The 26,291-nt window shown below is 39.7% G+C and overlaps 2 protein-coding genes across 2 annotated transcripts in view; both read left to right on the forward strand.

Annotated features, from left to right (window-relative positions):
• The window catches only part of ipo11 (importin 11), a 310,760-nt gene that overhangs the window by 282,717 nt on the left and 1,752 nt on the right, over positions 1–26,291 (forward strand). The window contains exon 28 of the mRNA XM_048597668.1: positions 10,667–10,762. Coding sequence (XP_048453625.1) covers positions 10,667–10,762 — 96 coding nt within the window. The remainder of the gene's footprint in view (positions 1–10,666; positions 10,763–26,291) is intronic.
• LOC109912635 (leucine-rich repeat-containing protein 70-like) lies at positions 418–5,965 on the forward strand. The gene is made up of 2 exons (XM_020512066.2): positions 418–502; positions 3,751–5,965. The coding sequence occupies exons 1-2, from the start codon at positions 469–471 to the stop codon at positions 5,598–5,600; spliced, it is 1,884 nt and encodes a 627-aa protein (XP_020367655.2). The 5' UTR covers positions 418–468; the 3' UTR covers positions 5,601–5,965.

The following is a 26,291-nucleotide window of genomic DNA, read 5'->3' on the forward strand; positions in this document are numbered from 1 at the left end:
GAAAGTTATATTGTCGTTCATTGTATTGGTGTGGTGAAGCAGGTGTGGTTGTCACAGACATTGAGGAAAGTCTTAAAATGAGTCATAAGTTATTGAGTTCTGGGTAACGTAGGCAATTGTTAATTATGGCAAAATGTAATGCTAATTAACTGAAATTAACCATAAACCGCTTCTATATTCTGAATGCCAGACGAACTAAAATTGCTTTGCCAGAAGTAATCCACAAAGAACAATGAGACTTTACCCGGTTTCACCATTTCCTGTTTTCATGGAAACATACTCTGTCAAATCACTACGGAGAAACATGAAGAATAGTCAGTTCCTGCCTCACTGTGGATACACACCAAAGGGATGTGTACATTTCCTGAAGTTGACATTTTCCACTCCCACCCTGCAAGTAAAATATTTTGTTCATTAACCAAAGTCCATTTTTTTGAAATATGTGCATGCTTATTATCTCAAAATTTTATGATAACGAAGCAGTTATGTTCTATTTATCCAGGTGAGAATACAGGTTTGAAGTCTCTGTTTTTGCTTGAACCATTTTGAAATTCGTATCTTAATTGTGTCAGATCAAAGTGCTCGCATGTATTTTTTATCAATGAAACATTACTCGCATGAAATACATGTTTGGTAGCGTGGTAATGAAATACTGTCCTAGAGGCTTGACATTGGCCTTGAAAGTTATCCAATTTTTTAATGAAAAACTCAGGGCTGTAATCGGGTCTCCAAAGTTGACCCCGACCGTTAGCTTAGTGGAAATTTGATCATCATTTTTGCTCGGCCTGTATTCAGAGGTTTATGTGGGAAATCTTAGATATTGTGCTTCTGCCTTAAAGAAGGAAGGGACAAAAATACTGATGAAAAATTGGCAACAAGGGAAAAAGAGGATTATTTGAAAAAACTGGGGAAGAATACTGTGCACTTCCTGTGTGGTCTGTTGCTATAAAAGAAATTTTAACAAATAATTTTAAAAATACCGCTATAGTTTTACTATAACTTTTAAATGCTGCAGAATGAGCCATTCCATACAGGAGAACTATTTTACTGCTATCTTTACTTTTTAAAATACACCTAGTTCATAACAATTCAAGATATTTTCAAAGTAGTTTTCTGACTCTTTAATGCTAATTAATGAAAAGTACACTTAACTGGATAGATGCATAGAGTGTCTTAATCTTAGAATAAATTAAAATAATTGAAATCCTTTTGTGAAATCGTGCAAAAGTTATTATTAGAACAGATTAAAAATTGTTCATTGGCCTGTTTATAGAGTGTGGTTGTGCTCAACAGAAGTACAATATAGCTGCTTGCCTAAAAAAAAATCATCAATTGTCATTAATATTAAATAAAATGTTTACAGTGGCTAACCTTACAACATAAATAGAACTTTATTTCCATCAATCAAGCTATTAATTGGCTCACAAGCCTATGTTCTCAGATTCATATGACTGTTTACTCATATTAAGTCAGTATTTATTTGGACAAGAATATATTGGAAGTATATTTAAAACTGATCATCAGTTCAATAAATCTTCAAGAATTTGTGTTTTTTACAAAGGGACACAGCTCTGCATTTCTGAGCAAAGATTCTAATCGAGCCTCCTTCAGCAAACCAGAATTCCATTCTGATAGCTTTGCACTATGAAAGAACTATCAAATGAAGGGAAACCATGCTGCTTTACATGGCAGTCAGCTGCTGTATTTTGACATGCAAAGGCACTGACAACCAATTTCACAACTATTGCCAAAGTGCAAGTACAGAGACAAAGTGGGATGTTAGGGTGCTGAGAGTGTAGCGTGTCAGGTGAGTAGTGTGCCAGGTAAGCCGGGCACCAGCTTGGTAAGTGAGAGTGTTGGGGTAGACGTCAGATAATTATGCTGCAAGATAAGTAAAGTGTCATCTGGTTAGGGTGCCAGTTTCGGGACTGAGGGCGGATGCCAGATAAATAGAGTACCAGCAGGGGGCAGGCAGATGGGAGATGGTTGGTCAGTTGGATCTGGACAATGGAGGGGAAAATAAGGGGTAAGGATGGGGCGGCTCATCAAATGCTTGGGTTTTTTTTGATTAGAATGGAGACTTCCAGAAGGTTCCAAGTATAGAGGATTTGCCCAGTGGAATCTTAATTTCCCAGGCAGTTAGTTTGGAGTATGCTGTAGTGGGGATTCCACAGGGTCGCCATGCACAAATCTGGTTTACATTGAAATAGCAACTGTCTGGCCATTGAAATATTCAACCCAAAATGTTTTCTAGTATATTCAAAGGCAGTGTACTGGTGAAATCCACTGATACCTTCTTGAAGTTATACCTGTTTTGCTAGTTCCGAATAAAATTTATTCTTATAGTTTAGAAGAATATTCTAACATTCTTTTGTATAGTTTTTGGAAAAATCTTGCATGAATAGCTCAAAAGGTCAAAAGATATGGAAAGCAGTTATGATTCTCCAGTTGCTGAGCCTTCTCAGCTGGAAAGAGTTCTATGATTTTTTTTTTTAGTCTTGTGTTGTTAGCAGGTTTCAAGTTGGCCAATTCGTTGACCTTAGAATTCTAAGGTTATGTGGGTGGGGGAAAGAACTACCTAAGGTTCCTTCTACTCACGCTATCCATTGAACTCTGCTGCAGGTGTGCTTGTGTGGAATAATGAAGCAGAAGTCTTTCTACTGGCAGGAGGATCTGTAGTAAGGTGATGTAGATTCGCAAAAGAACTACAGGGAAGAGAAGTTGCTTATGATCTAGAATGGCATTGCCTTAAAGGTGGTGAATACAGATTCAATAATAAAGTTCAAAGGGGACTTGATATATGCATTGAAATAATGTGTAGGACTATAAGGCAGACTTAAAATGGAACATTTGCACTGGTATGACAGTTTTCATAATGGCAAGATGTTCCACAGTGCTTTTTAGTCAAGGATTATATTTGAGATATAGTGTTTATTGTAACATAGGAGCTAGAATAGCAACAGGGGAGCTGAATGGCCTTCAATGCTGTATGATTCTTTGGAGTGGGGTCAGCACTTAGTTGCAACAACTCCCTAGTTTAGACTTTGATTGTTTTGGCAGATGGGGGAATGTTAGACTCAATGTCCTGATCACACTTTTCCCTCAGTCTACTTCACAAACAGATTCAGGTCATTATCAGATTGGTGTTTCATGCAATGCTCCAGCAGGCTACCATGATCTTTTTGTTTCATCTTTAATGAGACGTTGGCTTGCTAGACCATTTCAGAAGGTACTTGAGAGTCAGTGATATCACTGTGGGTCTGGAGTCACATTTAAGCCAGACCAGGTAAGGATTGCAGATTTCCTTCCCGAAAAGACATGAGCGAACCAGATGCGATTTTATGACAATCAACAATGGTTTCCTGGTCACTATTAGATTAGCCTTCATAAAGTGAGTAGTGACTGTTCTTTAGCATTTAATTGGCTGGATATTACTTTGGTATATCTTGTGGTGTAAAAGGTGCCATATAAAGAAATTGACACCAAAACAAAAAAAAAGTGATGCAGCATTACTGGGAGTATGCATTTAGTATTGTTGGGTGGTCCAGAGATCTTTGAGAGGAGTTTTCAATTGAGAATTATTGTTAATTGGTGCAATCTGAAAAGGGACAACAAATAAAATAAGGGAGTTGAAAAATTTCCAAATGTAAAGTGCGCATAAAATAATAATTTTGTCATGAGGTAAAATTGAAACCTAATTAGGTCGATCTCTGGTAATATATTCTGTTTCTTTACATGTTGAAACAATAGGCTATAAAGAACAAGAACTCAAGAAAATGTATGGGATTTACAACATCAACAAATGCCGTGTGCCAGTTGTCATGCTGCTGGTTGGCATTCTTCTTCTGATACCTCAAGGCTTTTCACTGGTTTGTCCTTCTGTTTGTCAGCGTTGTTCAAGGACTTTAGTACAGTGCTGCAACTTGGGTTTCACATCGGTTCCTCGGAATTTTGCGAAGACCACTTCACTTATTTACCTTAGCAGGAATAACATTTCTAATGTAACACCTAAGGATTTAGAAGGATTTAACAGGCTGTCATCACTTTTCCTTGATAACAATGGTCTCATCGATATACATCCTCAAGCTTTTATTAGTCTCACGAACTTGTACTACCTACATTTGAATAATAACCAGATACAGTACATCAGGCAAGGGATATTTGGAAGTCTTTCAAAACTTCGATATTTATACCTACAACACAATCACATTCTTTCTATTCCAAGAGGATTATTTTCTGATTTGACCACCCTTCAATACTTACAACTGGAAGGAAACTCCCTTACTGTACTCAATAATGGAATGTTCACAGGTTTAATGAGTCTTCATACACTGCAGCTCGCTAACAATAAAATTTCCTGGATATCTAATTCCTCATTTAACCAGCTCACACAACTGGAGTTTCTCAATCTGCAGGGCAATTACTTAACATGGATCCCATCAAATACTTTTGTTCAGCTTAAGATCCTGAAACGTCTCATCTTATCCAATAACCCAATAAAGTTGATCCATGCTAATTTATTTAATGGATTAGAGAGTCTCAAATTTCTTTACCTCAGTAATTCCAAAATAAAATCCATAGCAAAAGATGGCTTTACTGCAATGAAGAACTTAATACATTTAACACTAAGTAACAACAGCATAATTCATGTTAAATCTGATGCTTTTAAAATGTTGCATCTTGGGTATTTGAGGCTTGACCATAACAATATATCATTTATTGAGCCTGATGCATTCAAAGGAATGACAACAACTTTGAAAGTTCTGCACTTGGCCAATAATCATCTTACAAATTTGCTTCCTGAGGTTCTGAGACCACTGGCCTCTCTAAATCATTTACTAATGAATGGCAATCCCTGGGAGTGCAACTGTAACTTGCTCGGTTTGCGTAGATGGCTCTTGTCATCCTCATTGAAGTTAAATATTCGTTGTCATAGTCCATCCCAGCTACGTGGTAAATCCTTGCACTACATCAGTGTAAATGAAGTCAGTGGATGCAATAACACTTTGGTACCTTTGGGATTAGATACTGAAAAGAGATCTCCAACTATTGGCAGAATGTTGACCTCCGTAAAAACAGATACCTCCACTGTTTATTTCAAGTTGGAGCACTATTCTGTCACAGTGCAAGATTTTAGAGATGCGGTATTTGCCACAGAAGACACACAGACGTACACAAGCATGCTACCAGGGCAGCTACCAAAGGCATATGAATCTGTAAATTTAACAACATTTACAGCTTCTGAAATGGCATCAATTTCAATCAAGCCTTTGTTCATCTGTGAACAAAATTTAGAAAAGTTGAACCAAGCCTTTGATATACTCTTGGTCTTTTTCATCTTAGCCTGTGCAGCAATTTTACTCCTGATTTACAAAATTCAGCAACTGCGTAAGAAACTCAAGGATGCTGAGGCAGAAGGAGACAATGTCCTAGAGTATTACAGTGTGTATCCATATGCAAGGTATTATGTGACAGACTCAGACCAAGGTATACCTCCTGAACCTGTGAGAAATCCAAATGTGGACCAAACCAGTAATCTAGAGATAGAATACCCTGCTAACCAGGCTCAAGTTATTCTCTTTGAGCACTCAGTTTTATGATTGTATTTATATTTTTGATGTACACTGAATAGCATGTTATCATTTAAAGACAATAGTTTTTGATTTTGATCAGTTAATTGGAGTTTAAAATGTGTCTGTGTAGTTTGTCATCTTACAAGAACCCCCTGTGCTTATTTTATGCAAGTCTACCAGTAAACATCACAAAGTGGTTTTTTTTTTGCTGCAGCTTGGAAACAGATCCTTCAATCCAACTTGCCCATGTGGACCAGACATCCTAAATCAATGTAGTCCCAATTGCCCCGTATCCCTGCAAACTCTTCCTGTTCATGTACCCATCCAGATGCATTTGTACCAGCCTCCACCACTTTCTCTGGTACCACCCTCTGTGTGGAAAAGTTGTTCCTTAGACCCTCTTAAATCTTTCCCTCCTCACATTAAACCTGTGCCCTCTAGTTTTGGACTCTCCTACCCTGGGAAAATGACCTTGGCTATTCACCCTATCCATGCCCCTCCTGATTTTATAAACCTCTATAAGGTCACCCCTCAGCCTCCGCACTCTGGGGAAAATAGTCCCAGCCTATTCAGCCACTCCTCATAAAACCTTCCAACCCCAGCAATATCCTTGTAAAACTTTTCTGAACCCTTTCAATTTTCCCAACATCCTTCCTGTAGCAGAGAGACCAGAATTGAATGCAGTATTCTAAAAGTGGTGTGTGCACTATCCTGGATACCAGGCTGGGAATTCTCTTACTCAATTCAGACCTCGTGGGACTCTTTTGCTGTCTCAACCACTATGGCCTGCCGACCCAGATCGTGAAGAAAATGTTAACTTTTTGGCCAAGGCTTGACTTAATTTTGGGTTTTGCTGTGGGCTGACTTAATGTTCTTCTGTTCCGGATATGTCTGAGTGAGGCTATGCTATTGCCTTGGTGACAGCCAAACTCATTTGGCTTGGTGAAGGTGTCCACTTCCATCGGTGTACCCTGTTCAGAAAGTTATGAAAAATAACCTGGATTTTTAAAAATCTCAGTACATGGTTATCTTTAAGAGCTGCAGTACAGAGTAGATAATATGTATTTATAATTTAGTGAATGTGAAGTATTCAATTGGTAACATTCCAATAGTTTAGTGGATTTGTTCCTTGTATTACAAATAATGCCAGTGTACTGTTCATGAACAATAAATATCCTATGAGCAAGTGTTTGTGCAGAATCCTTGGGCTCTTATTCATGTTGATGATCAAAGTGCAATTATGCACGTGTGTCAGTGCCATGTTTTAGTCTGAAATGTTAGTGGTAGAAAACGCTACACCTTTAGAGATTTTACTAGACTTGTATTATAAATTGTGATCTGATTTAATTTAAAATGGACATTAAAAGTTATAAAAATACCAGCAGAATAATTCAAGTTAAGACACTAAACATTTCAGGTTCCAGTGTATATTACACAGTCATAGCAAATACAATACTGCTATTGTAAACATGCCATCATGGTTCCTTGTAAGTCCATGATTAATACACCAAAAGTATAAAGCAGAATATCAGAAGGAAACAGTTGTTGAAATGTATCAATATTCCATAGGTATGGTTCATTTTATGTTATTAATAAAAAAATTTTCTTCTAATCTGTCCTGTATTCTGGCATTGCTTTTTGACTTTAGAAAAGACAGCAGCTGATGCTAGCAATTTACGTCATAAATATGCATTAAGCAGAGGACATTATGTAGATTGTGTCTGTCCTACATATTGTTTATGCTTGATCTACAACCATAAACTAATCAAAGACATTGTTCTCATCTTTCCTTTGAGTTATCTTTTCCAAATTTCATGAGCCTAGGATCACTACAGTGCTACTTGTTTGATCAGTTAATCCTTGATTTAGCCCACTCAACTAAATATATGTTTAACAAACACCAAGAATTCAGGAGAAACTCAGCAGGTCTGGCAGCATCTGTGGAGAGATAAACAGAGTTAATATTTTGAGTTCGATGTGACGCTTCATCAGAACTGAAAATTAAAATATGTAGGCGAGAGAATTTGTCCTGTTAACAGTGGACCAGTGCAACCATTTATGTTTTTTTCTTCTATTAACAAACATTTTGTCTTTTGCATTGACCTCTGCCTTTGTAGAAGTACAAAGAAATTTTCTGACTTGAAACGTTAACAGCTTCTCTCTCCAAAGATCCTGCCAGACCACTTGATTTTCTCCAACATTCTGTGTTTGTTTCAGATTTCAAACATCTACAGTATGTTGGCTTTATTTAAATGTATGTTTATGTTGTTTTTCGTTTTTGATATTTTGTGTAAAATTTGTTAGACAGGTATTTAACTCCAGGAGTTAATGCAAACTCTCTACCCAAAATCAGGGAATGCCCACATAGAACAGAGATAAGACAGACTCATTTTCGCACACAGAATTGAGTTTTTGGGCGTCTTTCCCTGAAATGTAGTGGAGGCAAAGTCCTTGAATATTTTTAAGGCAGAGTAGGTAGATTCTTGTTAGGCAAGAGAGTGAAAGGTTATCATGGATAAGCGAGAATATTGTTTTGAGATTACAATCAAATCAGTCAGAATATTGATTGATGGAGCACTCTCGAGGGGCTGAGTGGCCTATTCCTGTGACTGAATCATGTCAGTGTGCTTTTCCAGTTGATTACAATATTGTCATGAATTCCTGGAATTATTGCTGGCAATGTTTCCTGGTAATACATCTGTCATGCACTTTTGGCCAATCCTCAAACGATGGTTTAAATTCAAACAGGATTCATCACACAGTTATTATCCATACAAAGATGCGCAGATCTTTTTGAATAGCAATGTTTAGCACTTTTAAAATTGTGTTTTTGAGTTAGCTTATGTCTCATAAAACATTGTATGTTTATAGTGCACAACCTTTATGCATTTATTGGCTTTATACTCAGAAGTGATCTTATTATAAGTTTCTGGTTGGCCCTGTAATAAGTTTTTAACATGGTGTGCATATAGTCACCATTATGAGTAGGGACTTAACATTAATAAAGTTCAAACAGATTAGTTTTAGATTTGATGTCCAAATTTGGTTGCTTTCCATGCTTTTTAAAAGAGTATTTTCAAAATGTCAGCATTTCTTTTTTCTTTCACTGTATGCACATTATTATTTGAAAAAAATGTTTCAAAGGCTCCTGATGTCAACATCCAGGAGGGAAAGGCTGCAAGCGGATTTGTTGTGAATGTGTGTACTGAAAGAGGGTTATAATGTGCCTGATGATTTTGATCAATCCGATGGCTCTGTCAGTGTGGTACACTACAGTGATGTCAGCCTCAGGATTGTGTTTGAACTAGTCATTTGCAGAATGGGAAAATTATTGATTCAAACCACTTTGTGGTTTTTTGCAGGCACGAGGATGACTGGGTCTAGGCAACAAATTTAGACAGTCTTGCTAAATTTTGTGTATGCAGTGAAAAACTTAAACTTTTACAAGTAAAATTAATAGGGTCTTATTTTAATGGGCTGTTCACATTATATTTGCATCAAGTCCTTTTGTTGTCTATTTGATAATAAGTGGATTTGGACACATCTAAATTGTAATCCAAATCCTTATGTTTCTTGGTGATGGCGCACTTGGAATATTGTGTGTAGTCATACTCGCCTTGTCTGAGGAAGGATGTTGTTGCTATAAGACAGTGCAGCAGAGGTTTACCAGTCTCATTCTGAGATGGTGGCACTGATGTATGGGGATAGGTTGACTTGATTACATAATAATATCAAATAATATTGCAAGGTAGGCCATTTGATCTCTTGATCCTACCCCACCATTCAATATGATCAAGGCTAACCGTTGAGTTCAATACCCTAATCCCAGCCTCCACCTATATCCCTGGATCCCTTTGGTCGCAAGAGCTCCGTCGACCTCTCAATGTTTTCGCCTCAACCACTTTCTATGGTAGTAAATTCCACAGGCTCACCACTCTCTGCACGAAGGAATTTCTCCTCATCTCAGTCCTAAAAGATTTATCCATTATCTTTAAATTATGATTAGGATGACTGGACTTCAGAAGAATAAGGGGAGAGTCTCAGAAACCCTTAAAATTCTAGCAGGATGGCACAGTGGCTCAGTGGTCAGCACTGCTGCCTCACAGCGCCAGGGATCTGGGTTCGATTCCATCCTCAGGTGACTGTGAGTGTGGAGTTTGCACATTCTCCCCATGTCTGTGTGGGTTTCCTCCAGGTGCTCCGGTTTCCTCCCACAGTCCAAAGATGTGCCGGGCAGGTGGAATGGCCATGCTAAGTCACCCATGGTGTTCAAGGATGTGTAGGCTAGGTGGGTTAGCCATGGGAAATGCAGGGTTACAGGGAGAGGGTAGTTGTATGGGTTTGGGTGGGATGTTCTTCGGAGGGTCGGTGTGGATGTGGTGGGCCAAATAGCCTGCTTCCACACTGCAGGGATTCTATGATTCTGTTCTGTGACTACGTAGGGTAGATGCAGGAAGAATCTTCCTGATGGCAATGAAGTCCTGAACCAGGGTTTGCAGTCGAAAGATACAGGGTAAACCATTTAGTTCAATGATCAGCCATGATTATGGTGAATGTTGGTATCTTTCTGTAATGACTTTGTGGACAGTAGAGCTTTGAAAACAGCTTATATATGCCAATGTGTGTAGCGGCTTTGATATTACATATAATTGCTGTGGTTCTTCAAATTGCTATGACTCAGTATAAAATGCATTTTTGTGACAGACTGAGCATGCATATTAAGAGGTTATACCTGTCAAGTTTAATTAAAAATATTCATACCCATCCAGTATGTAGCAGTGCTACCTATATGTGGTTATTTAAGAAAACTCAAAAATTTATGCATCCTACAATGCTTGTTCTCACAAATGAAGTAAATGACAATTTAGTGTCAATTCTTAATTTCTAGGAAAAATTGACTCAAAATAAAACTAGTTTTAATCTTTATTGATTATTATTATCATGCATATTTCAACGTGTGTTTTCTACTGAGGTATTTTGCATTGTTCAGAGATCATTTGTCTAGCTATGCCTTTGTTTCGCTTCAGAGCAGATTTCTTATTGCGTACTTTGTGGAAGTCACTCAATTTAAGCTACTTGCTTTTCTTTTACAGTCTTATTCAAGATAAGTTCTGTGGCATTATAAACATTTGTGTGGAAGCATTACATGATGTCCTGTCAGAGGATCCAGACACAGGAACTTACAAAGAGTAAGTAAGGAGTTTTGTCCATGAATGTGAATGAATTTAAAATTATTATAAATTAGTTTTTTCCATTACACTAATTGGAAATTGTGTGATAAAATGGAAACAAAAACCAGGCAGTCTAAAATGCCACTTTGGTACGCAGACAGCAGATTCAAAAGTTGCCTCTATACCTTAAGACTTTACTTCAGCTTCTGTATGAAGTAACATCTGTAAATGTCCTGTTGCCTTGGCTCATTAATTTACAGGCTATAAAGCTTGTAGTGAGACTATACTTCATATTTAGGTTAGTATTCAGAGATGATTCCTTCTGCTAATTCATCATGAACCCATTTATCCCAAGGGAGCATTAGGTATGTCACGTTTTTATTTGAAATGGCACATCCTAGTGAATGATTATGCCTTGGGTGAGCTTGATTCTTACTAAAGAGCAAGCTTATTTGATGATTCTTGTGGTCAAGTTGTAAATTTGCTAAGAGCTTATACAACATTATAACATTTATTTATTTACTGTTATCTGCAAAAAATGTTTAAGTTGTCATTTCTAAATTTGTCCTGTGAGTGATGTTAAATTACCATCATATTAAGAGAATTGTTGGGTTGTTTGCAATTTAATTTTGATCAACATAAATTTACATATATGGAAAGCAGGGTTTTGTTTCCAGGATTTTGTTAAATTATAACCTGTATATTGATGCCTGGCTAAGTATAATCAAGCATTACACACAACAAAGTTTCAAAAATGACAACATTTCTATTTTGTCTAATTTTACTTTCTACCTTCATTTTCCTAAAATGTTTGCAAAATTCATGAAAATAATTTGTGACATCATATTCCTCATATTAGTTTTTTCATTCCTGCAGTTTCTATAATTAATCTAATAAGTGTAATTGGTGGTTCTGCAGATCACGTTTTTGGAAAACACAGGTAGTGTCACTCCTTGACTAGAAAGTGTGTACTGTCACAGTTCCGCAAACTATCACAAAATGTATAAACATATAACCTCCTAATGAGACCACGAAAATGAACAATTTGACTGACTGTTATTCAGAACAAAAGCAATTTACACCATGTCTTGTCAGTAACAGTGATATATTTATTATAACTCTATTTACTATAACACACTTTACAAGACCAATGCAAGAGATAATTGTGAACATGACGACTGTTGTTTATACAGTGGTGGTCACTCTTCAAGGCAATGATGTTCCATGAAGCGGTCATCCAGTCTACGCTTTGTTCCCCCAATGTAGAGGAGACCACATTGTGAGCAGCGAATGCAGTAGACTAGATTCTGCATATAAACTGACGTTTTCCCAGCTACCATCAGTTCTGAGGAAGGGTCACCGGACCTGAAACATTAACTCTGATATTTTCTTCACAGATGCTGCCAGACCTGCTGAGCTTTTCCAGCAACTTTGCTTTTGTTCCTGATTTACAGCATCTGCAGTTCTTAGTTTTTAATTCAGTATTTTCAGTGTTGGCCTAGTCGAGTTGTAAGAGGTTTGTTTTGTGAACACTATACTTCTCATTCTGCATCACTCTTGTTGTCTATCACCTCCATTGCTTTTACTACCTGTCATATGTTCTTTTTCTTATCTTCTTCCTTGCTATGATATTGCTTTACCAAGTTCGGTTCTTCAAATTTCTAAACTTTTGCTCGTATACTTCAGGAACTAACTCATACATGTAGAATAGCTTTTTATTTCCTGTGTCATAACTCTTAGGAACTCCACCTGACAGTGGTGCATAAATTTTACATGCTGTACTTATTAACTTGCTTTGTGTGGGCCATGCCTGCTTTCCCTTTGGCCACTTCATTTGTTTTATTAAATGACATAAAGAATGCCTCCAAATCCATTTCCTGAAATTTGGGTAGGGCCTAATTTCCTTGTCGACATTAGATAATGTCCAAGGTTTTCTCTCAGATCTTTACTTGGCTTCTATATTTTTTTTTTTAGTTTCATATGTTTAGTTGGTATTCTCTATCTTGTCTTTTTCCTTTTCTCTCTGAAGTTCAAGTTTTCTTTGCTCCATTTCCTTTTTAATTTCATTTTCTATTTTTTTTTTATTCTAAAGCACTTCCCTTTTCAATTTCAACTGTTTTATCTTTTTCTCATGTTCACACTGCTTTAACTAAGTTGAATGCTTCCTCAGGTGACTTACCACTAGATGTACCTAGTCATGCTGGTATTTCAAACCATTCCAGATGTTTTACCAATATTTTTGCTACCTTAGTCTCAGCAGTCATTTCCACCTCTAATTTATTTGCCAATTCAGCAGCCTAGCTTTAGTTACTTCCTGTTCCAACTGCATGATGGTTTTAGCTGCTTCTAATGTCACCGTATTTGATCATGAGAAACCTCTTATCTGTCTTTATCCTTTACCACTTACACTACCTCACAATCTAACATACATTCTTACATGATCCTTGTTCAAAACATCTTGGCAATGAGCCTCCCAACATTTGTTGTGATGACTGGGAAGAGTACAACAATAGAATAGAACAGAATGAGTGTAGTGAAAAGTTTTTAATGTTGCCTTTCGGCGCCATCTTGGGTATAGGGGACATAGGTACAGATGCTTTAAGTGTTGTTACAGAGTTAAAAAAAAAGGTTAGCATGGGAACAGTTTAAAAAAAGTCCAGAATGATAATAAAAAGTGACCATAATGTACTTGGGTTCCAGTCTCTTTCCAACATGAGTCCGTGCTTGCCAGCCCCAGATCATGAGGCCATGCTCTGTCCATGTGCTGGCCTCCATCCAGGACTCGTTCGGCTACTGCTCTGGCTCTGGCTCTGGCTCTGGCCCGTGCGCTCCGCTTCCGCACCGGTAATCAGCCCGCTTGCTCTGCTGCTGCCAAGGCAACCCAGCCTGTGCTCACTCCGGTGCCGCCAAGGCAACCCAGCCTGTGCTCACTCCGCTGCCGCCAAGGGACCCAGCCTGTGCTCGCTCCGCTGGACCCAGCCTGTGCTCGCTCCATTCCTACTCGGGCTCTGACCGCAACCCATCTCCCATGATTCCACTCTCTAGGCAGGGCAGTCAAAAGTTGGGGGGTGGGGTGGGGTGGGGATGCAAGGGAAGGAAAAAAAAAGCTACGAAGAGGAGAAAGGAAAGAAAAGGAGAAAGAAAAAGAACTGGTGAACAGAGGAGCTCTAACTAGAATGTCCCACTTTACCGCCATGTCTCACTGTCCCATAAGTGTCACAAAATGTACAAATGTAAAAAAAGTCCCCAAGAGACCACCAAAGTGACCAGTTTGCTTGACAAACTGCTATTCGTTACAAAAACAATTTACACCCGGTTTCATCAGTAACAGTAAAAATAACTTCAATATTTAATATATATTCAATTAATATAGACAGACAAATGGTTTAACATATGCACTATGGTGGGAAAAATAAACCAGAAATTTATCTTGGTCCTTCCGATTTTAGCAATGATGATACAGTGTTGTCTGTATGGCGATGGGATGGCTTATCATAGCCGTAGAGGTCTGAAGCATAGAAAGAGGCTCTTTATCAAGTCTGCACTGGACTAAAACAGCCACCTAACTATTCTAATCTTTAGCAATTCTCCAGTCCTCCGGGACCTCACCCATGCTCAAGGATGCTGCAAAGATATCTGTTAAGGCCCCAGCCATTTCCTCTCTTGCTTCCCTCAGTAACCTGGGATAGATCCCATCCGGTCCTGGGGACTTGTCCACGCTAATGCCTTTTAGAATACCCAACACATGCCTTGGAGGACCGAAGGGCCTGTTCCTGTGCTGTAATTTTCTTTGTTCCTTCTTGTTCTTTCCAGCATCTGGCCCACAGCCTTGTCAGGTGGACGTAGGTCTTGTTTTAGAATTTCTTCTTTGTTTATCTGCTTTGTTCTAAATAGAGGAAGAAGGAGATGGGGTGGGGGGGTGGTGGTGGAGAGAGATGGATGCTTCTTGTCTGCAGGCTGTGAAAGTCTTTTCTTCTGTCCTGACATTTGAAGCTGTTTTGAAACACACTGCAGCTCAGCCAATCAAAGGACTGTTGTCAGGCAGAATTACCTTAACTTGAAAGATTCTCAATGCCACTCAGACTCAAATTCTCCTTCTCACTACTTCAAAAAACCACATTATAACAACTTCCATTTCAATTTATAAGTGTTCCAAAAGAGGAGACCTATCTTGAATAGACAGTCTAGTGGTCATTTCCTGTTTGTCACTGTTTTTCTGAAGTTAATCTCCACCATGCACCTATTTCCTTTTATCTCCTCCAACTTTGTAATGCTTATATTTTAAAGCCACTTCAGCAGCAGCAGGACCTATTACAAGAATTATATAAAGCCACAAAATAAAACACACTTAAGGATAAAGTTTACATGGCTCTGCAGGTGCACAGCTAATGATGGTAGAATGACGTTGTGCTGCAAATTAAGCCTCATAAACCATTACATTTTGTACCATATTGGATTTATCTTTGTCAACTTTGATTGCAGCCTATCCCAGGAGGATTTTTCATGTGACCTGTTCTAATCACCTTGTTCCGTGCTGTGACTTTCTGAATTAGCTGGTTAATGAGAGTAAGAATGCTGTCTGGGTGAATTTGGTCAATTAAATTAATATCCTTATATTGTGATTAATGGTGGTGATATTGATTCAGCCTAATTTACTGATTACCTTAACAGAAGCATCTTAATGGGTGTGTTCTTGTTGCAGTAATTTAAATTTCATTTAAATTTTAAGTAAAACACTTTAAAGAGCTATCTAATTTGAAGGTATTCAAATTCTTCAAGATCATATACATATTTCAGCTTTCAAAAAATTTGATCAAGTTTCATGTCACTCATATTCTTCGTTGGATGCTCTCACCACCCCTCCCACCCCTCAACCTCTCTCTATTCTCCTCTTTCCCCCCCCAACACTCTACTGACATTCTTCATCCATCAAACATGTCACAGATCCCTGACTGCAGTCTAGTTGATGCTCTGGTAATAGAGGCAGATAGATAGATTAAAAGGTATGGAGACTGAGGGTGGATCATGTGGAATTGTTCACAGTTTCCCACAGTTACTCTGCTTGGAGAATACCTTTCTCCATTTAATTATATGACAGCATCTTTTGCCTTGGGTGTAAAACAATTTGAGTGTGTAAGAGGCAATATACAAATTTAAGTCTCCGTCACATATGTTCAGATGAGGCTAACTTCGACAAGGGAGCCTCCGAAATGTCCACATTCTTCCTCAACCGAGGATTCCCCAGCACCGTTGTCGACAGGACCCTCAATCGGGTCCGACCCACTTCTGCCCTCACCCCTTCTCTTCCCTCCCACAACAGCGATAGGGTTCCCCTTATCCTCACCTACCATCCCACTAGCATCCACATCCAAAAGATCATCAGACGCCATTTCCACCACCTCCAGCAAGATGCCACCACCAGATACACATTCCCCTCCCCTCCCTTGTCCGCCTTCCGCAGGGACCGTTCCCTCCGGGACACCCTGGTCCACACTTCCTTCACCCCCAACACCTGCCCACAGCACCTTCCCCTGTAACCGGCGAAGGTGCAACACCTGCCCATTTACCTCCTCCCTCCCCAGTATCCAAGGGCCCAAACATACCTTCCAGGTGAAGCAACACTTCACCTGCACTTCCCAGAATCTAGTCTACTGCATTCGCTGCTCACAATGTGGTCTCCTCTACATTGGGGAAACAAAGTGTAGACTTAGCGACCGCTTCGCAGAACATCTACGTTCTGCTCGCAAAAAAGACCCTGAAATACCCGTTGCCTGCCACTTCAATGCACCACCCTGCTCCCTGGCCAACATCTCTGTCTCTGACTTGCTACAGTATTCCAGTGAAGCCCAACGCAAGCTGGAGGAACAACACCTCATTTTCTGCTTGGGGACCCTACAGCCCTCCGGACTCCATATTGAGTTCAATAATTTTAGAGCCTAAACTCTCCCATGTCCCAGCCCCCCACCCCACACACCAGGCCCTGTTACCACATAGCCTGCCACTACACACCCCACTGTTGTTAGTCACTAACAGTCCCCATTAACAACTATTCACCCTCTCAGCCTGATCGTTAGCAACTCCTTTGTCTGTCCAACTGTCTTTCTCTCTGTTTGGGCTCTATCCTATCGTTTACTCCCAACCCCACCCATCTCCCTATTTTCTGCATATAAACTGACGTTTTCCCAGCCAGTATCAGTTCTGAGGAAGGGTCACTGGACCTGAAATGTTAACTCTGTTTTCTCCTCCACAGATGCTGCCAGACCTGCTGAGCTTTTCCAGCAACTTTGTTTTTGTTCCTGATTTACAGCATCCGCAGTTCTTTTGGTTTTTATACAAATTTAAGAATTGTTTTCTGAATTAATGTTCTTTTGTTGGAGATGCTAACTGTGAACATCTGTATAATTTACTCATTGGTTCATTCATATTTTTATTTATTCCAGAAGGATTGGCAATCCAAGCCGATTTATTTGATTGATTTCTGCATTCAAAGGATCCAGTTAGCTCAAATGAAATGAATGTGTTATAAATTGGCTATTGGCAGGCCTGCTCAACTAGACTTCTAAAAGCAAATTATTGTTTGAGTCTACATCAAATTTGCTTGATTTTTACATCTGCAACTACAGTTTGCTGCACACCTTTTTTTCTGGTTTTACTCTGCAGTCTGGTAATTTTTTCTCTCTTATTTATCAATGCAGAATATTAATATTCATAATTGATGATAGCCGCCATAATATAAATAACACAGTTCAAAATACTAAGAATGGGATTTCCTTTAGGCATTCCAACAGTATGCACAAGTTGCATGATCAGCAACATGCAGAAGATGAATTTCAAGAGGGTGACAACTGCGGATGTAAGACAACTGAACTGTTTAGTCCATGTGTGTTACCATGGGACCTGCCAACATCAGGCATCAGCTGACCATGGTGCCAAACTTTCATAAGAGGACCGTATTCCTTCAAATGTAAATTATACCATAGCTCTTCATTACTAATCTTAAGTCTTTATTGAGTCTCTTTGTTCCTCTACCAGGTCATCCGTTTAATTTAACAAAAAATTCAATTCTATATGAAAATATATTACCCAGAACTAGAAATCACCAACCAAACCAATGTTTTTGCACATACTAGTTACATTGAGAAGACAGTTGTGGCTCCTGTTCCAGAATTAATGCCATCTGTGTTACAATGATTCTTCCATAATTATGTCCAGAATTTCTAGCAGTTTGACACAATTGAACAGACTGTCAAGCCATGTTAGGGAGTGGGATGCAAGTCACATTTGAACCAAATTGATTTGTTAAAGAGCATCAATGAACCAGTTTGGATTTGAAAACAATACGGTAACTTTATGGTCACCTGTAGGGGCGCCAGCTTTTGAATTAAAGTTTTCAAATATCATGGTGAGGTTTTAACTTGCCAATATTTTAATGATTAGCTGAGGCCTCTAGATTACTAGCCCAGTAAAATATTCACAAATTTGCTGGACACATCTTAGCTACCATAAAAGTGTACAATCACCAGTTACGTACCAGATTGATTTTTCTTCATTTGCAATCGAGTGGAAATGACTCATGGCTGTTTTGATTCCATCACTGATCTCCCTGTAAGCAGTTTTGACCTGTACTTTTCCAAATACCTGTTCAGTGAGCTCGTTCCTCTACCACCTTATTTTCCCCATCAATTACAGGCTGAATCCTTTTTTGAACTACCCTATTCTCTGTCCCGTTCTCCCCCCACCCTGTTGAGTATTCCATGAATCTTTCCATGCCAGCCAACTCAAATTAAAAGAAGATAACCCCATTACATAAATTATAGTGGCTTGCCTTCTTATTCAACAGTGCAGGAAAATTGAATCATGAGACAGCCCAGATTTATTTTTGTAAAATTATTTCCCATGTTATAATTTGGCCCAATGTACTTAAACACTTTAAGAAAATAGTGAATACAACCAAACATTATTTTGTGGTAATTAGATTCCAATTTTCGTTTTCATCCCTTCAGTAAAGCCATATAAAAAATGAAATGTGTGAAGTATGCCATTTATTGATGTTTGTCATGAGTTCAGGTGCTAATGAAAGCAGAAGGTCTGAAAACTGTTCACACTGAATCCAAATAAGGTATCCATAGAATCCCTGCAGTGTGGAAACAGGCCCTTCGGCTCAACAAGTCCACACCGACCCTCAGAGCATCCCACCTAGACCCATCCCCCTATAACCAATCTACGCTACACATCCCTGAACACTACAGACAATTTAGCATGGCCAATCCACCTATCCTGCACGTCTTTGGACTGTGGGAGGAAACCGGAGCGCCCAGAGGAAACTCCACACAGACATGGGGAGATTGTGCAAACTCCACACAGTCACCCAAGGGCGGAAATGAACCTCGGCCCCTGGTACTGTGAAGCAGCAGTGCTAACCACTGTGCCACCCCTTATTGTTAATTAACTTTTTGTTAATAAGACATAATTTATTTTTAACATTTATCATGTTACAATAAATTATTTCTTATTAACAGCAAGTGAGGTCTGTCTCCATTATTCTCTACCTTTACAACAGGCACAGTTCTGCATTCATATATCACATCATGCCAATGGTTAAATTCAAGGTTTTCATTTGTTGATATGGCTGAAATGATGTTATAATTTATTGGTACTGCATAAATAAAGTGGCAGGTTTATCATAGTAACGTTGTACAATGGTAAATTTGCAAGATGCTGGAGAACAAGATGAACTGAAGGACTATATTCTACAAGCAGGACCATTGATCTTCTATTGTTGTACAAAATTCATATTGTATTATTTTAATTATATATTAAGTCTTTAAAAGCTATATTTTTAAGTATCATTAATTCTTTAAATTACTCTGAAATTCACATAGGAGATTCAGAGTGGGATTTGGGCAATTTAATCATTTCACTCCAATAATCTAACATTTTAATTTTTCTCATGTTAATAATCCTTCAGAATAGTTGCAGTTCCTTTCAAATAAATTTAAAGCAGAATTGTGTCAAATTCACAACAATATAGCTTTAATTAAATATAAATGCAGAAAGTCTGCAAATTGCATATTCATTCTGTTTAACTGTATATAGTTGGTAGACATTATTTGAGTATTCATTTGAGCCCCTTAATGAGCTCTTGTGATGTAATGTTTGTGACCCTACCTCTGAGCTAAGAGATCCAGGTGCAAGTCCCACCTGTTCCAGAGGCGCATAATAACATCTCTGAACAGGTTGCTTAGAAAATCGTAATGTCCCGACCGCTGAGCCAGGATGACTGGGTTCAAAATTTGGACAGAGCTGTGTAAGGAGCGCTGGTGAATTTCTGCAATGCATCTTGTAAATGGTACATACTGCTGTTACTGAGCATCCATAGTTGTGGGAGTGGATGTTTTTTGATGTATTGCCAATCAAGTGGGCTGCTTTGTCCTGGAAGGTGTCAAGATTCTTGAGCATTGTTGAAGCTGTACTCATAGAATCATACACAGCACAGAAACAGGCCCTTCAGCCCAACTCGTCCATGCCAAACAGGTTTCCTCAACTGAACTTGTCCTATTTACCTGTGTTTGGCTCATATCCCTCTAAACCTTTCTGATCCATGTACCTTCTGGATGTTTCTCAGTATACAGTACTCCAGTTGTGGCCATACCAACTCCTGTACTCAGTGTTCTGACCAATGAAAGCAAGTGTGTCAAACGCTTTCTTCACCACCCTGTCAACCTGGGGCACCACTTTAAAGGAACTGTGTGCTTGAACCCCCAGGCGCCTCTGTTCGACAAGATGCCCCAGGGCCATACCGTTAACTGTGCTAGTCCTGCCCTGGTTTGTCTTATCAAAGTACAACATCTTGCATATATCTGAATTAAACTCTATCTGCCATTCCTCGGTCCACTGGCCCAGTTGATCAAGATCCTGTTGTACTGGTACATAACCTTCTTCACTATCCACTATACCACCAATTTTGGTGTCTTCCGCAAACTTACCTACCATTCGTCCTATGTTCTCATCCAAATCGTTTATACAATGACAAACACAATTGGACCGAGCACCGATCTTTGCGACACACCGCTGATCTCAGGCCACCAGTCAGAACAACAACCCTCTACCAACACCCTGTTTCTTGTACCATCAAGCCAATTTTGTATCCCGTTGGCTAGCTCTCTCTGGATCCCATGTGATCTAACCTTCCTAACCAATCTACTGTGTGAAACCCTGTCAAAGGCCTTGCTAAAGCCCATGTCGACGAGTCTGTCACTCTGTCTTCATTGATACTCTTGATAGCCTCTTCGAAAAACTCAGTCAAGTTTGTGAGACAGTTCCCACACACACAGCCATGCTGACTATCTCTAATCAGCCTTTCCAAATGCCTGTAGATCCTGTCTGTCAGACCTCCCTCCAACAACTCACTCACCACTGAAATCAGGCCCACCGGTCTGTAATACCCTGGCTTTTTCTTGCAGCCTTTCTTAAATAATGGCACAACATTAGCCACTCTTCAGTCTTCCAGCAGCTCACCCATGGCTGTCAATGATACAAATATCACTACTGGGGCCCCCAGAATCTCTTCCCAAGCTTCCCAGAAAGTCCAGGGATATACTTCCTAGGTAACAGTTCCTGGGGATTTATCTGTCTTTATGCATTTTAAGACCTCCAACACGTCCACTTCTATAAAGTCTTTTCAAGCTCCACACACAGACAACCTTGTTAATCTTTAAGGGGCCCTATTCTCTCCCCAGTTACTCTTTTGCCTTTAGTAATATACTTGTTGAATCTCTTTGGATTCTCCTTTACCTTAACTGCCAAAGCTGTGTCCCCTTTTTGTCCACCTGATTTCCTTGTTAAGTGTACTCTTACACCCCTGTAGTCTTGAAGAGATTCATTTGATCCCAGCTGTCTATTCTTGACATTTGCCTCCTTTTTCTGGACCAAAGCCTCAATATCTCTAGACATCCAGTTTTCCCTCTTGCTGCAAGCCTTGTGCTTCTCACGAGCAAGGACATGGTGTCCTTGAACTTTCATTATCTTACTGTTGAAAGCCTTCCACTTGCCAGATGTCCTTTTACCTGCAAACCAGATCCCCCGATCTACTTTTGAAAGATCCTGTCTAATACCATAAAAATTTGCCTTGCCCCAATTTAGAATTTTAAGTTGTGGACCAGACCTATCCTTTTCCATAACTATTTTAAAACTAATAGAATTATGGTCACTGGTCTCAAAGTGCTCTCCCACTAACACCTCAGTCACTTGCTCTGTCTTATTTCCCAGGAGGAAATTGAGATTTGCCTGTTTTCTAGTCAGGCCATTTACGTATTGATTTGAGAGAGTTTTCCTGAACACACTTAACAAATTCCTCCCCAAATGTTTGGAAAATTAAAATCCCCTACTATTACAACCTTATTATTCTTACAGCTGTGTGCAATCTCCCTACATATTTACTCCTCCGTTTCCCAGTGACTGTTGGGTGTTCTACAGTACAATCCGATCAAAGAGTTCACCCTCTACTTCTTTCTCAGTTCCACCCACATAGCTTTGCTGGATGATGCCTCAGGAATATCCTCTCTATGTGAGGCTGTGATGTTTACCCTAATCAAAAACGCCACACCCCCTCCTCTCTTGCCTCCCCTTCTATCCTTTTTATAGCATCTGTCCCCTAGAACACTAAACTGCCAGTCCTGTCCCTCCCTGAGTTCATCTGCCTTATCTGTAAGCCTCTTGCATTGAAATAAAAGCAGTTTAATTCATCAGTTTTCCCTCATTCCCTGCTGCGTTGTCATCTACCTTGACTATTTAACTTGCTGTCTTTAACTTCTGCACTAGCCTCAACCTTCTCTTTTGTCTCTACTGTTTCGGGTCCTACTCCTCCACTCATCCAAGTGAGTGGGGAGTATTCCATCATACTCATGATTTGAGCCTTGTAGGTTATGGACAGGTTTTGGGGAGTTAGGAGATGAGTTTACTCGCTGCAGGATTCCTACCCTCTGACCTACTATTGTAGCTGCAATATTTAGTCCAGTTTCTTTCTGGTCAATGGTGATTAGTCATTGCCAAGCAATTGTGTGGCACAAATGTTAGTTTGCTACCTCTCAGCCCATACCTAAATGTTATCCAGGTCTTGCTGTATTTGTTCATGGACTGCTTCATTATTTGAGGAGTTGTGGGTGATTGCATATTGTGCTGTCATCAGAGAACATCCCCACCTCTGACCTAATGTTGGAGGGAAGGTTATTGATCAAAATGGTTGGGCCTAGGACACTCCCCTGAAATAGCCCTACTGAGGTGACAGACCTCCAACTCCTATAACATCTTCCTATGTGCCATTGGACAAGTGAAGTTTATTGCAAAGGTGTGTAAAATTATACATTTTGACATGAAGTTTGAGGAAAGGCTCTTTAAGGGATACAGGTTAATGGGGATGCTGCAACTGGATATGGGATATGTACACAAATATCTTTGAAAATGGCAGAAACAAGTTTGAGAAGGTTTTAAAGCATATCTTAGGATCAAATCAAGACAGTTAGAGTGCAAATGTTTGGAAGTTATAAATGGACTATAGCAGCTCAAGAAGATTGTTCACCACCAATTTTTAAAGGCTTTTACTTTAATCTGAATTTATTTGTAAAGTATTGTTTTAGTAGAGTAACTGTTGTAAAGTATTTCAAAAAGCCTAACACAGCCTGTATGTAATTTCAGCTTACAAGCATTTTCAACATTTCCATGAGTTGTATTTCAGAAACAAAACATTCGGACAAGCTGTATCTTGTCAATAATTATACTCCACGTGGACCTATTCCTTTTGTTGTTCTTCTAAACTCATTTTCTGTTCCTTTCTTCTGGATATGCTTAACTGGCTTCTACCTAAATACATCCAAATTATTCACTTCTACATGGTGAGGGATTCCACATTCTTAAAAACTGTTTGGACATTGAACTTATTCTTGAATTTTTCTGTTAGGTTTATTGTTGATTTATTTGTGACTACCTTGTCTATGACCTCTGAACATAGAACAGTACAGCACAGTACAGGCCCTTCGGCCCACGATGTTGTGGCGACCTATTATCCTACTAAGATCAATCTACCCTGCATACCCTACATTTTACTATCCTCCATGTGCCTATGCAAGAGTCGCTTAAAAGTCTCTAAAGTATCTGACTCCACTACCACTGCCGTCAGCGCATTCCACACGCCCACCTACCTCTGACATTCCCCTATACCTTCTTCCAATGACCTTAAAATTATGCCCCCTTGTAATAGTCATTTCTGCCCTGGGAAAAAGTCTCTGATTATCTACTCTATCTATGTCTATCATTATCTTGTAAACCTCTATCAAGTCACCTCTCATGCTTCTTCGCTCCAATGAAAAAAGCCCTAGCTCCCTCAACCTTTCCTCATAAGACCTGCCCTCCAGTCCAGGCAGCATCCTGGTAAATCTCCTCTGCACCCTCTCTAAAGCTTCCACATCTTTCCTATAATGAGGTGACCAGAACTGAACACAATATTCCAAGTGTGGTCTAACCAGAGTTTTATAGAGCTGCAGCATAACCTCGCAGCTCTTAAACTCAATTCCCCTGCCAATGAAAGCCCACACACCATACGCCTTCTTTACTACCCTATCAACTTGGGTAGCGACTTTGAGGGATCTATGGATGTGGACCCCAAGATCCCTCTGTTCCTCCACACTGCTGAGAATCCTGCCACTCTGGTTTTATTCTCCATCACAAGTGGAAATTATTTCTCCAATTCTACTCTTTCAAAACCTTACCTTAAAGAGGTTTATTAGCGTAACCTCAGCCTTCTCATTTCTAAAGTGACAAGTGCTAGCTTGTTTAGTCTTTCTTAATAATTACTACCTTTCAGTTTGGTTCTCGATGTTTTTCATCTTACTTTCTCCATGCCTGTATCTGTTTTCTGTAATCTGGACATTACAATAGTGTGCAGTACTCCAAATATAGTCTCATCCAGTCAAAAAAACCAATACTCATTTTAAATTTGAATGTTTTTATCAATTAAAACCAACTGGCTTTGAAATAAACCTTTGTGCAATGTACTGTAACTTGAATTTTGCTCCTTGGCTTTAGGATCCAGGCTGCCACAGGAAAGCCAACAAACCAAAGCAAGTCAGTTCAATTGACTCTGCTTCCAAAAACAGAAAAGATGTTTGCCATAGATTGTACAAAGTTGAAGCCGAAAGTAGAGCATTTGCCGCATTGAGACTGCTCTATTGTTCAGTAAGATTGTGGCGAATCTGATTGTGGCACTAACTCCGTTTTCCTACCTAACCCCCTAACTGTTTATTGCTTGTAGGTCAAAAATCTGCCTGACTGAAATATCTCCTCATTTTCATCATAAATGAAACACCCCTTATTTTAAGCTTTGTCCCCTACTTCAAGATTCCCCCATGAAGGGACGCCTTCTCTCAGTATCTACCCTCTATCCAGTGAAAGCCCCTTCAGGTCTGTGCATTCTGCATTTTTTTGACCATAGTCTTGGAGCCCTACGTTACCACGATCTTTAGAAAGAATACAGGTAGTCATTTAAAGTTTGCCACTTTACCTTACTTTGTTAAAATGCCGTGTCTTCTTTGCAGCCTTTTGTTTTGTGGTACTGTTTCTGTTTTAACATCATTTGTGTGTGTTGTCAATGTGCATCACCACAGGTCAGCATCCAGTGCTACATTACCTGGCTCCCAGGCACACGCTCCCTTTTGTTCTCTTTGTGGCTAAAGTGTCAAGCCTCTCTGCTGCCCTTGCTCCCTAGCCTCATCTCCCCCACACATTGTTCTCTGCAGGGTGATGTTCTGCCTTGGTCTGCCCCTGTGCGTTCTCCCTGCCCCCAACGCAGAGTTAATACCTTAACTGTGTTTCATTACCCCAGCCCTGCATCCTGACCACCTGTTCGTACCATTAGGCTCTATATCCAGTCTATTGTTCACTTCTGTCTCCAATACTAGACAACATTCCCTCTAAGCTGTGCGCATGCAGTCACTCTGACATTCTGCACACAGCAATCACTGTGCTGATGCAGATCGCACCATTGTCTCTTTGTTCCAGACATTGCTCTCATGCACAGACCTCTGGAGTCCAGGCGGAATAACATTTATGTCTATGGGCCTAGTGCTGGAAGATGGGATTAGTGTAGATTTTGTGTAGTTTTGCAGTACGGACTTTGTTAGGTTAAAGGCCTTTTCTCTATTGTTCGATTCTATGATAAGAAGGAATAATTAGTGGGAACGCTGCTCCTGGGTCCTCGCTTCCTTCCTGAATTGAACTGGGTCCTAGGTAGCAACTCGTGGTAGCACCTCGATCTTGGATTTTCAGGTAAACATCCCCCAAGACGGACTTCAGGATGCACGACAGCACAGAGTCACCGAGCAGAGGTGACCCATGAAGACCGCCTCAACTGGGATCTTGGGTTCATGTTGCACTGCAAGTGCCCCACCACACTCTACACACTCTCACATGCATACATAGCGACACACACTGTCTCTCACTCTCACTCTCACTCTCACTCTCACTCTCACTCTCACTCTCACTCTCACTCTCACTC

This window comes from Rhincodon typus, chromosome 1 (assembly GCF_021869965.1).
Source record: "Rhincodon typus isolate 14 chromosome 1, sRhiTyp1.1, whole genome shotgun sequence".
Taxonomy (NCBI): domain Eukaryota; kingdom Metazoa; phylum Chordata; class Chondrichthyes; order Orectolobiformes; family Rhincodontidae; genus Rhincodon; species Rhincodon typus.